This window comes from Nicotiana attenuata, unplaced genomic scaffold (assembly GCF_001879085.1).
Source record: "Nicotiana attenuata strain UT unplaced genomic scaffold, NIATTr2, whole genome shotgun sequence".
In the NCBI taxonomy this organism is placed as follows: domain Eukaryota; kingdom Viridiplantae; phylum Streptophyta; class Magnoliopsida; order Solanales; family Solanaceae; genus Nicotiana; species Nicotiana attenuata.
The window spans coordinates 112,813-130,710 of record NW_017670892.1 but is presented as its reverse complement, the minus strand read 5'-3'; the positions used below and the strand labels follow the sequence as shown (position 1 = coordinate 130,710).

General features: G+C 37.2%; 1 protein-coding gene across 1 annotated transcript; it reads right to left on the bottom strand.

The window, feature by feature from the left end:
- Positions 1-920: 920 nt before the first annotated feature.
- Positions 921-3,485, bottom strand: LOC109244272. Its single transcript, XM_019411333.1, has 4 exons — positions 3,347-3,485; positions 1,840-2,060; positions 1,683-1,793; positions 921-1,532 (listed from the first exon to the last, which is right to left on the bottom strand). The coding sequence occupies exons 1-4, from the start codon at positions 3,483-3,485 to the stop codon at positions 921-923; spliced, it is 1,083 nt and encodes a 360-aa protein (XP_019266878.1).
- Positions 3,486-17,898: the final 14,413 nt, after the last annotated feature.

The window sequence follows — 17,898 nt, the reverse complement described above, 5'->3', positions numbered from 1 at the left end:
AGCACTCTTATTAAGCTGTGAAGACAATCATCGAATGAATCCCCTACCACGGAGAAATCATCCATAAACACCTCCATAATATCCTCAACCATGTCAGTGAAAATGGCTAACATGCACCGTTGGAATGTAGTCAGTGCATTGCAAAGTCCAAAGGGCATTCTCCGAAAGGCAAAGATGCCATACGGACAAGTGAAGGACGTTTTCTCTCTATCTTCCGGGGCTATTGAGATCTGGTTATACCCCGAGTATCCGTCCAAGAAACAGAAGTGGGATCGCCCAGCTAACCTGTCCAACATCTGGTCAATGAAAGGCAAGGGGAAATGGTCCTTCCGGGTGGCTGTGTTCAGTTTCCGATAGTCCTTACAAATCCGCCACCCCGTGACTGTACGAGTTGAGATAAGCTCGTTCTTCTCATTTTATATTACCTTCATTCCTCCCTTTTTTTGTACACATTGGACAGGACTGCCCCAATTACTGTCAGAGATGGGGAAGATGATACCCGCATCTAACCATTTGATCACTTCCTTCTTCACCACCTCTTTCATATTCGGGTTCAGCCTTCGTTGATGTTCTTTGGAAGGTTTGTGCCCTTCTTCCAGGAGAATCTTGTGAATACAAAAAGCTGGGCTGATACCCTTTATGTCCGCCATGGTCCAACCAATGACAGTCTTACATTCCTATAACACTTGTAGGAGTTGCTCTACCTGCAAAGCTAGCAAACCCGATGATATAATAACAGGTAAAGTAGAATTAGGCCCTAAGAAAGCGTACCTGAGGTGAGCTGGAAGCGGTTTTAGGTCCAACTGTGGTGGCTCCTCTATCAATGGTTTCGCAGGTGGTGGTGTTCTTTCTTCTAAGTGTAGGGGCTCGAACTGGGGTTCCCTTGCCCAGAAACCATGACCTTTGAGAGCCATAACCGACTATGGAAACTCCTGACCATCCACATTTTCCAGATTCATCAAGCAAGCTTCTAACGGATCCTTAACATTAATAGTCTCATCCTCCTCTTGTAGTATCACATCCACGACCTCCACTAGTGAGCAATTTGCAAATTCGATGGGTCTCCTCATAGATTGTTGAACACTGAATATGATTTCTTCATTGTTCAACCTCATTTTCAATTCCCTAGTCTCACAATCAATTAATGCTCTCCCAATGGCTAAAAATGGCTTGCCCAGAATGATTGGTATCTCTTCATCCACTTGACAGTCAAGTATGACGAGGTCTGCAGGGAATACAAATTTCCCCACTTGAATAAGCACATAATCAAGAATTTCGGTCGGTCTTTTCACTGTGCGATCAGCTAGTTGTAGCAACATTGAGGTCGATCTAGCTCTGCCAGTGCCCAGTTTTGTATAGATTTCCAAGGGCATCAAGTCTATACTGGCTCCTAAATCACACAATGCTTTAGCAAAAGCATAACTCCCAATGGTGCATGGGATAGTGAAACTACCTGGATCAGACACCTTTTGAGCCGTAGGTCTTGTCACTACCCCGCTGTAGGTCTGAGTCAGAGTTATAGTGGACAGGTCCTGGAAGTCAAATTTTCGCGACATCAGGTCATTATTTTTGCATACCCTGGCATTTTCCTCAAACCATCCATCAGTGGAATATTCAGTTGAATTTGTCTAAGCATTTCCATGAATTTCCTGTATTGATCATCTTTCTTTTGCTTTGCCAACCTTCGAGAATGGTGCAGGAATCAACCTGTGCACACTGCTTTGCGTCTGTTCTTTGCTAGAAGCTTTTTCTACTACCTTTTCTGGGAGTTGTTCACCTTCCTTCTCCTTACCCTTGTCAACCCGAGCAAGTGTCAACCCGTGCTTGCTCGATTACAACCTCAGTAAGCTCTGCCGACTCATTGGTCTCCAACGTAACTGGAGCAGCTGGAGTAGTTGGCGTTGTTTCTCTCCTGGATTGAGCAACTTCTTGCTCCCTGTCTAAATCTCTCCCATTCCTGAGACTCACTGCCATGAGCTGATTTGGGTTCTGCTCCTTTGGATTAACGTTTGTACTGCAGGCAATGTTCCTTGTGGGCGATTGTTCAAGGCCATAGATAGCTGTTGATATTCGGCCAAAAATGCATATATTTACCCATTGTTGCCTCATATTCTAGTACTTTTAATCGTCTTTTGAGTATTAGTTATATTATTTTGTGTTTAATATTATATTTTAATTATGTAGGAATAAAGCGGTATGAAGATGAATAGATTTGGAGCAAAATTGAATAAAACGTGGAAGAAAAAGAAAGAACATTAAAATAATTAAAAAAAGGAGGGGGGGGGGGGGGACACCCTTTGGGTTTTGTCCCCCCAAGTAGAGACAACCAAGGAATTTTACAATTCAAAAGAAGGAAGGCCAATTCAGTTGAAAGAAGAGAAGGCAAGAATTGAAAAACGTTTTGCCTCTAGCACCAGGTCCGGTGCCTAGCGCTGGCCTGGACGCTATGTTGCGGGGGTTTTCCTATTTTGCCCGGGACAAGGTTATTTCGACCCTACACGATCCCAACTCATATAAAAGGGGTTCTAAACCTAACTTGGGAGATATCCAACACACTTTGAAGGAGAATTCACGTGGGGAAACACACACCACGCTTGGAGGAGGCTTCTAACTAGTTTTTCTTCTCTTCTCTTCCTTTAATTTTATAGTTCATTAGTTCTAGAGTTTTGGGTGCTACATGAACGTTGTAGTTGAAGCTTGAATTGTTCTTATTATTTTATCATAGTGGTTTATTTATTCAATCTTACGCTTAATTATTTGATTGCTTGATCACCAATTGAATACTATCTACGAATCTAGGATTGAACTCGGGAGAGGGAATTCTAGATTGCATATAAGATTGAGTAGAGCAAGTTATTAACTCTGGGGGGGGGGGGGGGATTTTTTGGTTAGGATAGGAATATACCTAATCGCCTTGCTTGGTTACTATACAAGAATTATAAATGTGTTCTTGTTAATTCTAATTCCATAGGAATATAGGCGTTAGATTAGCTTGAATAGGCGAGTTGTACTTCGGGAGAAGGCTACGAGCAATATTAACCCTGTCAACCAATAAACGAGATAAATTTAATTAGACGATTTAAGTGGAAAACTCAACGGGATTGTTAGCTAACCCATAGCTCTAGAATATTCACTCACATTGAATTCGTCTCTATAATTCGCCAACTTATTTTCTTTAATCTCTCAATTTGTTACTCTAGATTAAATTTTAGTTAAATATTCATACTTTAGAATTCGCTTGAATAGATGAATTGTTTGGGTTTAATTTAGCTGATAGTTAATAACAAGTCCCTGTGGGTACGATATCTGGACTTACAATCCTATATTACTTGTCGACCATGTATACTTGCGTGTGCGCTTGGTAGCAACAGCTGTCCCAATTGAGTTTCAATGCCTTTGATTGCTGAATCATATGCAGCTAACTTCTCTTGCATCTTTCCATTTGTCCCAATGAGTTGTTGCAGCATGCCCCTGATTTTGATCATGTTACTATCCTGCTGCTGATGAGGTGGTTGGTAGGTCAACTATTGCTGGTGTTGTTGATTATAGCCATGTTGCCTTGGATAAGGTATGACTTGGCCTTGTGGTCGTGCTCTTCCTGGATTGGGGTTGTGCTGTGGCTGGTTCGGTCTGTACTGCTAGTTTGCTGTTGGTCCCCATTGCTGCCCACCTTGACTCTGACCTCCAAAATTATTGACATAATTAATGTCTTCTGTGAATCCCTGGTTGTCATTCTCTCCACTTCACGAGCACACATATGACTAGTTTATGCAAGGAGTGCACAAGCCTCCATTTGTGGTATCCACAATGTGCACTTGTTTCGTACCCATCTCATCGATTTTCTTTGTCAGCAAGCTCATCTGGGTCATAAGAGTGGCTATGTTTTCTGCATGTGTGTTGTTTGGGTCAAGAGCGACAGAATGCACTATTGGAGTGAGTGTTGTGTCTCTCGTCATCCAGCCTGAATTTTGAGACATCTTGTCAAGAAGAATCTTGCACTCTGTGAAAGTTTTGCTAAAGAATGCACCCCCGGCAGAAGCATCTACATTGGCCTTCAGACTGTCAGCCAAACCCATATAGAATCTCTATCCCAACATCTGATCCGGAATGTCATGGTGAGGGCACTTCACCAACATGCCCATAAACCTCTCCCAGGTCTCTTGCAAAGTCTCAGTCGGTTTCTGCTTGAATTGCAATATCTCATTAATCTGCCTCGCAGTTTTGTTGGGTGGATAAAACTTGTTTAAGAACTGCTTGACTAGTTCCTCCCAAGTAGCAATGGAGTTTATTGGGAGCGAATTCAGCCAAGTTTGAGCCTCCCCTGCTACTGAGAATGGGAACAATAATAATTTGATTGCCTCAGGAGTCACATTCGGCTGTCTTTGAGTGACACATATTGCTAGGAAGTTTTTCAGATGTTGTTGTGGGTCTTCGATGTATGACCCGAAGAACAACTTTTATTCTGCAACAAGTGCATCATGTTAGTGGTAATCTTGAATGTCTCCGCTTGTATGGGAGGGATCGCAATTGTTGTGGCCAGGTTATCAGAAGTTGGTTGCGCCCAATCATAAAGAGCAGCTTCCGGCACAAGAGGTGCTACCACTCTGACGTTTGGGTCATCTCGATCATTCCTGTTGTTCCCATTGACGTTGTTTACGTCATCCATTTCAATTTCAATTTGTTCGCTTTGTTTCAGTTGTTTGCTCTTCTTGTTAGCCCGGCTCAATGTCCGGAATGCTTTCTCAAGATCTGAGAGTCCTTCAAAGAGTTCACCAGTTCTCGAAGAGATTCTAGGCATGCACCTGAGTTACAGAAGAGTTCAAGCGTGAGAATTTCAATGGAAATATTTTTAACACCACAGAAAATTGATCTAAACTAATAATCCTAGAAATTCTTCAAAGTTTCAATAAATAACACCGTTAATTCCCCGGCAACGGTGCCAAAATTTGATCACGTCCAACTATGCCATACAAAAAGGACTAAGCGCTCGCTGCATATATAATCCGGTTCAGTCCGGAGTCGAATCCCACAAGGAACTAACCTATTTACTATAACTTTTAACACTGCTAATGAATAGCTCAAACAATCCCCTGATGCAAGATTTTTAATAGATAATGAGTAGAATTTAGTTAACTAAGGAAAAACAATAATAAAACTAGCAATAATCAAGCTGTTGAATTCAATGGTAAAATGGTCTAGGGTTATTGATTTCCCCAATTGTTAGATTAATTCCTGACACGTTAGCTATAATCTCGCCGTAATACTTTATAAGAAATATGAGTTCTGGGTTATCGCAATTATCTCTCGATCAATTACGATAATTTACTAGAAGCATTCTCTCGAACTATTCTAGTTAACAATTTATGCAACTCAGAATTATTCCACCAAAGCTTCGTTATCTCTAACCCTGCTTCTAAATTCAAGTAATTAATCCCTTAACTTACCCGAAAGTGGTGTTGTTCAACAACAATCTAACCCGGTGTTCTTTCTCAAGCAACACGAGGTAACTAGACACGATTAATCAAGGGCCCTTTCAATTAATCACAGGAAAACACATAGTTGAACAATTATAGAGTAAGAAACGACTTAATTATATCAAAACGTAATCAAGACTTCATCTAACAATTGGTTCCAGCAACCCTAGATTAGAGGTTTAGCTACGCATAATCATTTTCATAATCATACTGATATAATTCATTCTCGATGATAAAAACAATACGAAGAAAGGTAAAAACTATATGCCGAATCTTCCGCCTTGCTTCTTGCCTGTTCTTGCCTTCAAAAACACTTCAAAAACCTCGATATCCTCTATTTGGGCGAGGTGGGCTTATTATAGGTCAAGGAGAGTCGTCTTAAAAATTACACAATTGACCTTGCAATTTTTGGCTCCGAACACCTCGTCCGCGGCTGCAGATGGACCGCGGATTCAACATATGTTCTGTCCGTGGCCACGGATTGACCGCGGACCTGGGCGTGAACTTCATCTTTGCTCTTTCTTCTCTTTTTCGATCGTGTTGTCCTTCGGTTGGCCTATCATTCTCCATATTGACTCCAAAATACTCTTTTAGCTTTCTCCTAGCTCGGAGTGACTCCTGCAAAGCAATAAACTCGTAATTAGAGCATTTTGTTATCTATTACAATCAAACGTAGGTAGAGAGCGGCCAAATTAGAGTGCAAATATTAGTTACTCGCATGATTATCATCTATTATCAAAAACGCATAACGCGGAAGAAATCCGTAAGGAGAGTATAATTATTCTGTGGCTAATCATGAAGCCCGTCAATCTCTACAATGGCAAGTATACCACTCTACGCAAGTCTAGTTTCAAGTCGTAATGCGAAATAAAGGAATTAAACGAGCAAAGGTAACCCCTATAGTACAATAATAACATGGTGTGAACCTAAGGATACCCGGACAATAGCATGAATCTAGCTACGGACGAACTCTCATCATCTCGTGTGTACGTAGCCCCTGCAACAAGTAGCACATATCAAATACATCACCTTAGTTTCCCCCTCACAGAGTTAGACAGGAGACTTACCTCGCTTTGAAGTTCCATAACCGGCTCCAAAGCCTCTCTAACACCTCAAACTGATACCCGTTGCTCCAAAACTAGTCAAACAATATGCAAACCAATAAAAATAGCCTCTAATACCCATAATTAATTAATTTATAACAATTCCAACTCCGTTCGAAAAGTCAATAAAGTCAACCATCGGCCTGCGTGTCCGGATTTTGAAAATTATCGAAAATAATTATTACCCATAACTTATATAGTATATATTTCGAAAATCATCTAATTTCATCTATGTATTGACCCTGAAATCAAGGATTTACCATCTCATAACTTTGGGGCTCAAATCCCCAATTTTTACAATCCAAACATGAATAAAAATAATAAACAACGAAAACAATCATGGAAAAATATCAAAATAAAGGTCAGATATTTACCCCCTTGTTGAGACGAGAACAACGCCGCAAAAATTACCTCAAACGGAGCTCTAAAATTCAAGATATGCTCAAAATACTAAAATGCCTGGTCTGTCCATTTAAAATACGGTCCAGGCGATTTTGTTCTTCGCGTTCGCGGGACACCTTCGCGTTCGCGAAGAGCAATTTTTTGCGTTGACCGGTCAAACTTAGGAATTTCTAAAACCTTCAAAATTTTAACTTTCCACAATAAGCGTCGAATTACTCCCGGGCCACTCGATGCTCAACCCGAACACACGCCCAAGTCTAAAATCATCATACGAACCTATTGGAACCTTCAAATCTCGATACCGAGGTCGTTTACTCAAAATTCAAACTTTAGTCAATTCTTCCAACTTAAAGCTTCCGAAATTAGTCAATTCTGAACTTCCCGAAATTCAATTCCAACTACACGTACAAGTCATAATACCTGAAGTGAAGCTACTTAAGGCCTCAAACCTCTTAACGACGCGCTAGGGCTCAAAACGACTGATCGGGTTATTACAAATCTCAATTTAGAAATGGTGAAGGAAGAAAGTTCAAAGTATATGATAAAAATTTGCATGAGATAATGGTTAGAAGATCAAGAGCTTTCTTGGTTAAAAATATTTAAGGTAAGATACAAGATTAATCATATCCAGTTTGTTGCAGAAAGGAGAGAAAAAAACATCGCATAAATGTTGGAGATGAAATACTGTCATTACGTAGAACAAAGGTCATATATCAAATAGGTATTTGTTGAAGTTATATATGACTAAGAATGAGAAATCCAAAAAACATAAAATAGGTTGGCAATACTTATTTGATCGTCTCAGAGGAACCATTTTGCTTGCTTAGATGTTCTATCAAATCTTATTCTTGAATCAGTTATAGTATGTCATGGTTCCTTTGGTTCGAGTTTTATTTAAATTGAAATCAGTTTAACTATTTCAGTTTGATAAACATATAAACAATATCAAATCAAATATGGTCCCCCCTTAATACCTTACTTTCTATTTGCAGGTCATGGCCGAAGAAGTTGGGGAATTCACCAACCAAACATAACTTTCGAGAAAGAAATCAAGTAGCGCATGAACTAGCAAAGCAAGCATCTAAGCAGGCCAATGTTTACTACTCCCAAATATATTTGTGTATGCTGGAATTCCTAAAAGATACGGTCTTGTTAGACAATGAAGGCATCACTACTATTAGGAATAGTACTACTAATGTTGTCAGTCTTAAATTTGGCTATACTTGAAAACTCTACTGCTACATCTTTTGACTATAGTAGTGCTAGTACTAGTACGACTATGTCTATTCCTAGCGGGAGAGCAATGTACTGCATTTTGCCTACCTAGTATAATAAATAAATATTTCACCACACAAAAAAAAAACAAATATGAAATATAAATTCATTCCATTTAATTTACTACATATAGCTAAAGACATAACTTATCATATGTTTAGCAAGAATGGAATAAATTGATGGATCAAATATCTATTGAGACATCAATATGTGAGAAATTTTAGAGTTGCATTATTGAAATGGTCACTCGGATATTGAAAATTATATCGTAAAGTCTTTTTCTATATCATACCAAAAGTCACTTTTGTCCAAGTTCTACCTATCAAAGGCTGACGAGGCATTTTATATTAGTCCAGTGAACTTAACTAACAACAAAATTAAAATAATGCATGAGCTGCAACAACCCAACACAATATCCCGATTTCAATGCGATTTTAGGGGGAAGTGCACGGTTGGCCACTAATAACATATGTATTTACTTTTAAGTTACCGTTTAAAATGTCTTTAGTATTTAGCCACTGCTTTAATAAATTTTAACTGCCCAGACGAAAATACCCTTCTGCTCATGTCCTTAACTTCAGGACTTCAGGACTACATGTCCTTAACTTTCAAACTTGGAACTCTAAGTTCAGGACTTCAGGACTACATGTCCTTAACTTTTGAACCTGTAACTCTAAGTTCAGGACTTCAGGACTACATGTCCTTAACTTTTGAACTTGAAAATCAAACTTCAAGACCAAGCGTCCTTAACTTTTGAACGTGTAACTGTAAGTTAAGGACTGTCTGTCCTTAACTTTTGAACTTGGAAATCAAAGTTAAGGACCTATTGTCGTTAACTTTAGAACTTGTAACTGTAAGTTAAGGATTTCATGTCCTTAACTTTTGAACTTGTGTCCTTAACTATTGAACTTAACTTTAGGACTTCAAGACTACATTTCCTTAACTTTTGAACTTGAAACTCTAAGTTCAGGACCATGTCCTTAACTTTAGGACTTCAAGACTACATGTCCTTAACTTCTGGAAAGGAATTGCATTTCCAGTTTACTCATCACTCTTTTTCTTATTTTCACAATTTTTAGATCTAAAAATAAATTGTCAAAGCATAGTCAAAGCAACAACTCTAAACAGTTAAAGGTGTTTAATTTGTTTTAGTAATAGACCCAAAATCAATTCTCTAAGGATGTTTTGTTTCTACCTATGTATTATATATTGGCTGAAATTAAAAATAACAGAAGTAGTATAATTGTGGATTTTCTCGACAATGGAAAATCTTATTTGCACCTTGTATAGACACCAAATTGATTAATTTAACTATAGGAACCAATATTTAACAATTAAAAGATTTGTACCAAGAGAACACCAGAGATTACGAAGTCTTTATGTTTTGAATGCATCGGTGTATTTCTGTTTGGGGAGGAAAGGGTAACACAGTCTTTTCATATAAATTTTAATAGACTAGTGGCTACTATTGTTAAGCATTAAAAATGCTGGATAAAAAGTAAATACCAGCTTAAACAGTGGCTACCCCATGCCATTTCTACGCGATTTTATGTTGTCAAACTTATGTAACCTCAACGATTAAAACAATATGTAAATCACTACAAAAACTTCAAGAATATAAAACTCAAGGAAACACTATAAATAAATTTTGCTTATAGTTTAAATATATGAAGTATCTGTATAGAATTAATTCCAAATATTAATACCTTATATTTTTCGACAGTTTCAATCTTTTTTAACTTGGAAACAAAATCGAACTAAGTATAACAATATTTCGGCTTTTTTACTTCAATTTGGTTTAATTTTTAATTTGATTTTGATTTTTCGATTGCTCATGAGCAACTATACCTGTAAGAGACTAAACAATTCGAAAGAGAAAAGATTCAATAGCAAAATAGGTCCTAACCGACAGTGTTGCTTCTAATTATTATTTTAGAGTTTGAACTAGATACAAGAAGGGGGGTGAAATGTGTCTTACCTGATTTTCGCGATTTCAAAGAACCTGGTTCTTTGAACTTAAGCAGACAGACATAAATAGAAATAGAATGCGAAAATTAAATAATATAATAGTTTTTACGCGAAAAACCTCCTTGCTCAAGGGAGTAAAATCACGACCTACTTGAGTAGGATTTGCTTCAAACTTCACTTAAATTCAGTGAACCGTTTTAGGTTACAACTCTATAACCAATGGGACTAACTCTAGTACCCTATCCCTACAACCAACTTAATTGTAGCTACCCCTTTCCAAACTAACTCAAGTCCAGGAAGCTACCAAAAACTCAAAGCTTCTACACTAACCTATAATTACACTTCTCAAAAGCAAATAGGTTATAATTTAGAACACTTGACTCAACCCAAATAACTAAAGAACTTCAACATGTTCATCTTCAAGACACATGTTCTTCAGTTGAGTTGCTTGAGTCTCCAAGAGTATCTTCTTGCCGTGATCACTATTGATCAATCACATTTTCCTTGAATTGGGGAAAAAATTCTTTATATAGTTGCAAGTTGGCTGAAAATCTTCTTCAATTAAAGCTCCAAAACCTAGAATATTTCGGTTGAAGAAAAATCTCTCTTGTTTTGACTTGGTTTCCTTATTTATTTCTAGCTCTTTGATCTTTTCTTTTCATGCAAGTTTTTTCCCTTATTTGCAAAATCTTTTTTGACTACTAACTTCTCTAATTAATGCTTTTCTTGTAGAGTACGGATTGAACTTCTTGAAGAACCCAACTTACATTGGTATTTTGATATTCCGCAGCTGATCAGCTCTCTGCTACGAACTTGGTTCTTGCATCACCTTTATCATATATGCACACCAATCCAGGAACATACCAACCACCTCATGAAACCCGGTTCATTCATCATAATCACACCTGATTTATTAATCATCCAAATAAAACACGTGCTTAGCTCAACAAAATTTCTCTTTTTGATGATAACAAATCCATGTGCAATCAGTCAACAGCTTGCCCAATTTTGCATCAGCCTTCCTCATAAGAATTTAGTTTCACTGGTATCACTCTTCTTTAATTTGTCCATGTCTGCATAAGTGTAAGTAACTCGCCTTCCATTCATCGCAACTCTAAAGATAGCTACGCATAATTCAATATTAGAACCTGCAAAAAGATGAACTTAATGAAAACACTCTTTATTAGTCCAAATGCTTAAGAACTAGATTTACTGATCAGTGAATATTCACACACTTTAACTTTTCCCTTTTGGGATCATCGAAAAAGAAAAAGTCAGTAGAGTCAATAAAGCAATGTCAAACTCATGGCCGTTCGGGATATACTAACATATACATATTATCATGAGCACAAATATTTAATCAATTAAAATCAACAAAAAATTCACCTGAAATAAGAAAACTTTATTGATTAATCATTGCACCATATTAAGCCCAAAAGGCCCAAATCAAAAGACGGTTGAACAAAACCATCAAATTGCCAACAAAACCAAAATAACAAAAAAAATACAAATCCAGAAACTGGTCATAGGGGGGGCATGACTAAGGGCTAACTAGGGCTAGACTAGAAAATCAAAGAGGACTGAAGACCAGGTTCTTTGCCTGAAGAGGGTTCTGCATGATAAGCCTTAGAAACTTGTCAAATCGAGCAGCAGAAGCCTCCTACTCCTACTATTTTTTCATCTTCTCCTTTAGCCTCCTATTTTCTTCTTTCAAGGAATGCAATTTCCTCTTTCATCTTCTCTTTTCCCTCATTAGCAGCAGCCAATTCCTCCAAAAGATTTATGATCATGCTCTTGTTTTTAGTACCCGATGACCGCGTAACACAATCACGTTCCCTTAAGTTTGCCTCATCAATCATATCCTTTTTAGTCCACTTCTTAAGTCCTCTTAGAGGGACCTCAAAGTGTTCAAACACCCAGTCAACAAACACCCACATGGCAGAGCATGAATGTCTTTTCCTGATTACTTGCCCTTTCCATATGCTTGATCATCATTGAGGGCAGGTTAATGTCCTATTTTGATCCAGAACATCCATTACTGCCAGGTCCAAGTAAGTATCCTCATGCCTTCTTTCTATCGAGGCAGCAAATATCTGTTCACAAATTCGAATAGAAGTTTGTGAACCAGCTCTATCTCTCCTTTTCCTACCTTCCTCGCAGTCAACTGCTCCTTTATACTTGGAGGTCAAGAACAAAGCATCTTGTTCCACTCCTAAAATTGGCCACTCACGACGCACGTAGGTATCAAAACCTTCTACGGGCAGACTCAGTATCTCCCACAACAACTTGGCATCAATAACCAGGTCCACTCTCCTAACCTCATAACTCATTGTGCCATCTTCCAGCAACTTTAAGTTCTTGTAAAAATGAAACATTGCTTCACCTTACATCACTGGGAGTGAGCACAAAAACGAATGTGTCCACCCATGATTCTCAATCTTCTCTACTAGCTCCTTCATTCAGAACATATTCACAGTAGTTGGGTTGATCACTCAACCCTTTAACATCATCCTCCTTGCAAACCACTCTTCTATGCCTATAATGGTAATTTTTTTGTGTCTTCTTTCTTTATTTGGGATTGGTTCCTTTCCCTTCAGACTCCGGAACAACGGTCTTTTTTTTTTCTGGAACCCTTTTTCTCCTTAGGTGTGGCTAGTGATGATTCAGCCTTCTTCTTTCCTTTCCCCAGAAGAGGAACTTTCTCCACCTATTCTTCCTTCTCTTTATCATCTCCCCCACTGACAATGTCAACTTCCTCCACATTAGACTCATCCACTAGACTGAACTTCTGTCTCTCCTTCTTCTTTTTCCTACTTTCTTCCAAGGTCTTTTCAAATGCAGCCTTATTCCCCACTCTTGTATTTTGGAGTTCCACCCCTAATATTAATAGACCTTTGAGGCAATACTGCCTTCTTTGCTATTGCTTTCACTGTACCAAAGGTGTTTTTTGCCTCACTTAGTTTCCCCCCTCATTTTGGCAATCGGATCTACTAGTGCTTCATCATTACTACTGGAACTACTTTCTTTTCTCACTTCTTCCTCTTATTTTTTTTTTCCTTCTTTCTTAGTATCAGTCCAGTCAAAGAATTCAGATTTCTCTTGATCAGCGTTCAGAGAACCAGGTTCTTGAGCCTGATAAACGACTTTCTCAGCAAGTTCTTCAGCAACTCCTTCTCCAGCCACTTCTCCCTCTCTAGCAGCAGAAGAATCTGGTTGTTGTCCTGGGGCTTCAGATACTTCTACTTCAATACCAACATTTTCCTGCGTCAATTCTTTCCTAGTGTTTGTCATGTTTTCCAACATCCACAGCCACATCATTAATGCCTCGCTCCCTCTCCCTTTCTTCTACCTACTTACTACTACCTCCACTTCTACCTGAGTTTCAATTACCACCATATCACTCTCCTTTTCTTGCACTATCTCACCTTCCACCTCTTCTTCCCCATGAAAAAAGAATCATCGGCTCCACAACATCATCCACTTTTGATTATTCATTACCATCCTCCTTCTCCTATTCGGTGTTTCCTTCCCCCTTAATTTGGGGCTCCTCCAGTGCGAAAGTTTCACCGTCATAATTCTCATTATCCTCTTCATTAGAGTAGCCGACCAAACCAGTGAAGGCCTTTGGGGTGCTTTGGGAGGGAAATTGATCTTAGATAGACTCGACAGGAGTGGGTGAGGAAAAAGGTATATTGGCAGCAGGTGTGGTGTTTGGTTCAAGGATACTAGAAATGGATTGACTTGGTGAGTACGACATTATTGAAGGTTCAAGTTTTTGGAAGAACTAAAGAATTAGGATTTCGATTTTAGACTTATGCTCTTTGAGAATGATGAGCATTTTCATTGAATGAGAGAGGAAAAGTGTAAGAGAGGGTTTTGTAGGAATACTATTTGTTAGTTACTCATCTTTAATCAATCACACTAATTGCTCCTAATCTGAATCTGATAAGTAAAGAGGGTAGCAACTGGTTTCAAAATTTGAAAAGGTAGTTAGTAGCTTTGATTGAGGTAAAGACGTATTCTGAGGAGTTTGAGAAACTTCTCCTGATTTCACGCGACTGATACTAGTCATGATTACTCTAGGAATAATAGTTTTTAACTTTGGAACCTGATCCCTTTTGATTTCATGAGGTGAGGAGAGTTATTACTGTAAAATATGATCAATTTGAGTAAGCACAACCATCAGATGGAATAAGGGTATATAGTGTCACACAACTAGGTTCTTTGACTAATTTTCTTATTGTAGTTGTCAAGAACCTTTTCTGATCTAGGATTTTATCATCAAATTAAGCATACATGCCCTTCAATGCGCATGCGTGCATACATGTTATAGTATAAGACTCAGTGACTCACTAGACCTAAGACATAGAAAATCATTTAAGCTAGCCAAGAATGTCCTAGTTCATTTTGATTAATCAAGCTCCAAGAGATTTCTTTCAAAGTGATCCCTGCTTAAAACCTTGATAAATATATTTGCAATATGCTTCTCTGTCTAGCAAAATTTTCATAGAGATGTTACCTTTTTCTATATTGTCTCTTAAAAAGTGAGAACACATATCAATATAATTGCATGCTTGCAATTAGATAGAGAAAAGACTCAATCATTCCTCTACACCATAGTGATTGGAGTGTTAATTCTTTGTATAGTCCATATGAAACCTCTTAAGCAGCTCCTTGAAGTACTTATAGTTCCTTTTACAATTTGCTTAACTTGGAATTCACTCCCCATTAATTTGGCAAATTTATTCCATGAGGCTTCATTTGTATCTCAAAAATGATATCCTCAATCTATATTTGAACAATTTCTTGCCACTCTATAACAGGAACAATATGTTGTCAATTTCATCGCTCGAAAACCCCTTCCTAAGGAGAAATTTTAAAAACTTTTCATACCATACCGTTGGAACCTACTTTAAACCATACATTGTTTTGTGCAATTTGTACATTATTTGAGAACTCGTGACTCTATGATATCATTAACTAGATTCAACATTTGGCTATTCCTGTTTGACTATCATTCAGATTTCTATCGTTACACATTATTTTACGTATTCCAAGTTTGTCTCACTTAAGGTTTGGTCAAGACATTTTAAAATTGTTCCTAGGTATGTAATAATCAAGTCTTATAATCATTTCAATATGCTCATATAAAATAACTAGCAAGTGACTAAGTCCCAATCTGTTCAATAATGTGGAATGACGCTAATTTGAATAATGTCAAATTTGGAATAACAAAAGGTTAAACCTTTGTTATGATATAATACAAAATTAGAATAATTTTAACAAAATATAAAGATATGGAAATAAGGACAACTCTAAAATAAATAAAGTTAATAAGTTATGATTTGGTAAATAGACACTTATTTTAAGTTCTATATAAATATAATTATTTACGTCATTTTAAGTTCAATTTATGCATATTATGAGAATTCATCATAGATTAACACCGGCAGTGATAAAGGTTAAACGCCCAGTCCAACGACATTGACTAAAATGAGGCAAAATTTGTATGTGTGTTATATGAAAAAACACAACTAAATTAGGAAAAAAGGGATCCGATTACAATGAGTAAGTCAGAAGTAGCTGGTTGTAGTAATCACAGTATTCTCAGTGGGAATCCGAATGATTTCTTTCATCAACCTTACGCATCGTATTCAAACAATTCCAACATTAACTCTACTTTAAAAACATAATAATAAATTGAAATTGAATTTAAATAAAACCTTTGAAGGAAAAACAAGAAAAATATTTAATAAATTTTTTTGCTATCCAAGAAATTAACAAAGCCTTGAACAAGAAGTTTTCAATGTTTGCGAAATTCATTGAAAAAGTGAAATTCATTTTTTTAGGAAAAACAAAGATGAAACAACCGAAAAAACACTTTGCAAAAGAATTTTCAAACCAGTTCTTAAGAAAAAAAATATAAACAAAAATGCAGGCCTCAGAGATCTTGGTGGATAAGGAATCATCAGATAGGAACTTAGTAAATCCCCATCAAGAGTAGCAAATATCTTGTTACATCACCGGCCAGTTTCATATCACAAACTCAACATTAAAATCAATAAAAAAAAACAAAAAATAATTGGATAAAAAGAAAAAAAGGGATTCGATTATGATGAGCAAGTCAGAAGTAGCTGGTTGTAGTAATCACAGTATATACATCAGTGGGAATCCGAATGATTTCTTCATCATCCTTACATATCATAATCGAAAAATACCCTAAATCTTCAATATTTTTGAAAATATAAATTAAAATATTTAAAATTAAAACAAGAGATAATGTATCTGCCTTGTCACCGAAAAAACCTTTAGCAGAAGGGATAATTCGGAGCTAAAGGCAGACACATATATATAGGAATAGATATATATGCAGTGTTTTCGTATTGCCTAATGATAGATCCCTTGATCCATTCTTTAATAGCAGACAATCAAAGAATTGCAATATTAGGCCTCTAACACTTAAAAAAACAGAAGAAAATGACGAGAAATTCATGAAATACTAATTTAGATTGAGCACTTGAGAATGTTGAAGCAGAGATAGATAGAGTTATGGTTGAAGAGAGGGGATTTGATCTGTATTTATAGGGCAGCCCAAAAAACCCTAGAGATAGAGGGGTCCTCTGTTATGTATTAATGGACTGGATTACTCAGGCCCGTTAAAGAGCATGGGCCGACGACAGCCAACTTATGTCGAGTTTTCCCTTCAAAGTTGCAAAGTATATTTATGTTACAATTTAGTCCTTCTCTTCTCTTATTTCACTTACGGTCCTTGGTGGAAATTAATTTTTTTTCCCCATAGTAATCGTACCAAGTTCTTTCATGTGCCACTAAATATCTATTTATCTATCTAAAGTATATTCTTACGAAATATTGTTTGCCTTTTTTTACCATTTAAAAATAAAATTCATACTAGATAAAATTATAATTTATGTTTACCTTCCTAATATTTCAGATACTGCAATCAACTAAAATTTTAATTATTAATTAACCTGAATGAAGAAGGGGACATGAATTTTGTGCTAGGTGATTTGGAGCATTCCAAGAGTCATTGAGACTTTGGATATTGTAGGCGCATAAATATTGAGGAGGCCGTGGGGGCTATGCGTAAGATGAGCAGGGACAAAGCGATTAGGCAAGATGAGATTCCGATGGAATTTTAGAAGTACGTGAGTAGGGCAGGTTGTTTAACGTCATTTTTAGGACGAAGAAGATGCCCGAAAAATGGAGGTGAAATACGATGATTCTGTTGTACGAGAAAAAAGGTGATATCCAATCTTCGTAGTATGTGATAAAATTTTCCGTTATACATAATGCTCCCAGCCCTTCCTATTGCCGCTTGACTATCACAATGTATGCATATAGGAGCCACTGATTTGGGCCAAAATGGAATATCTTCCAAGAAATTTTGGAGACATTCAGCTTCTTCTCCAGCCTTATCTAAAGCTATAAACTCAGACTCCATTGTAGAGCGCGCAATGCATGTTTGTTTGGATGATTTTCAAGACACTACTCCTCCACAAATGGTAAAAACATATCCATTTGTGGACTTTGTTTCTGATGATCTAGTGATCCAATTTGCATCACTATATCCTTCAATTACCGCAAGATACTTATTGTAGTGCAAAGCATAATCTTGGGTATGTTTTAGATACCCCAAAACTCGTTTCATTGCAATC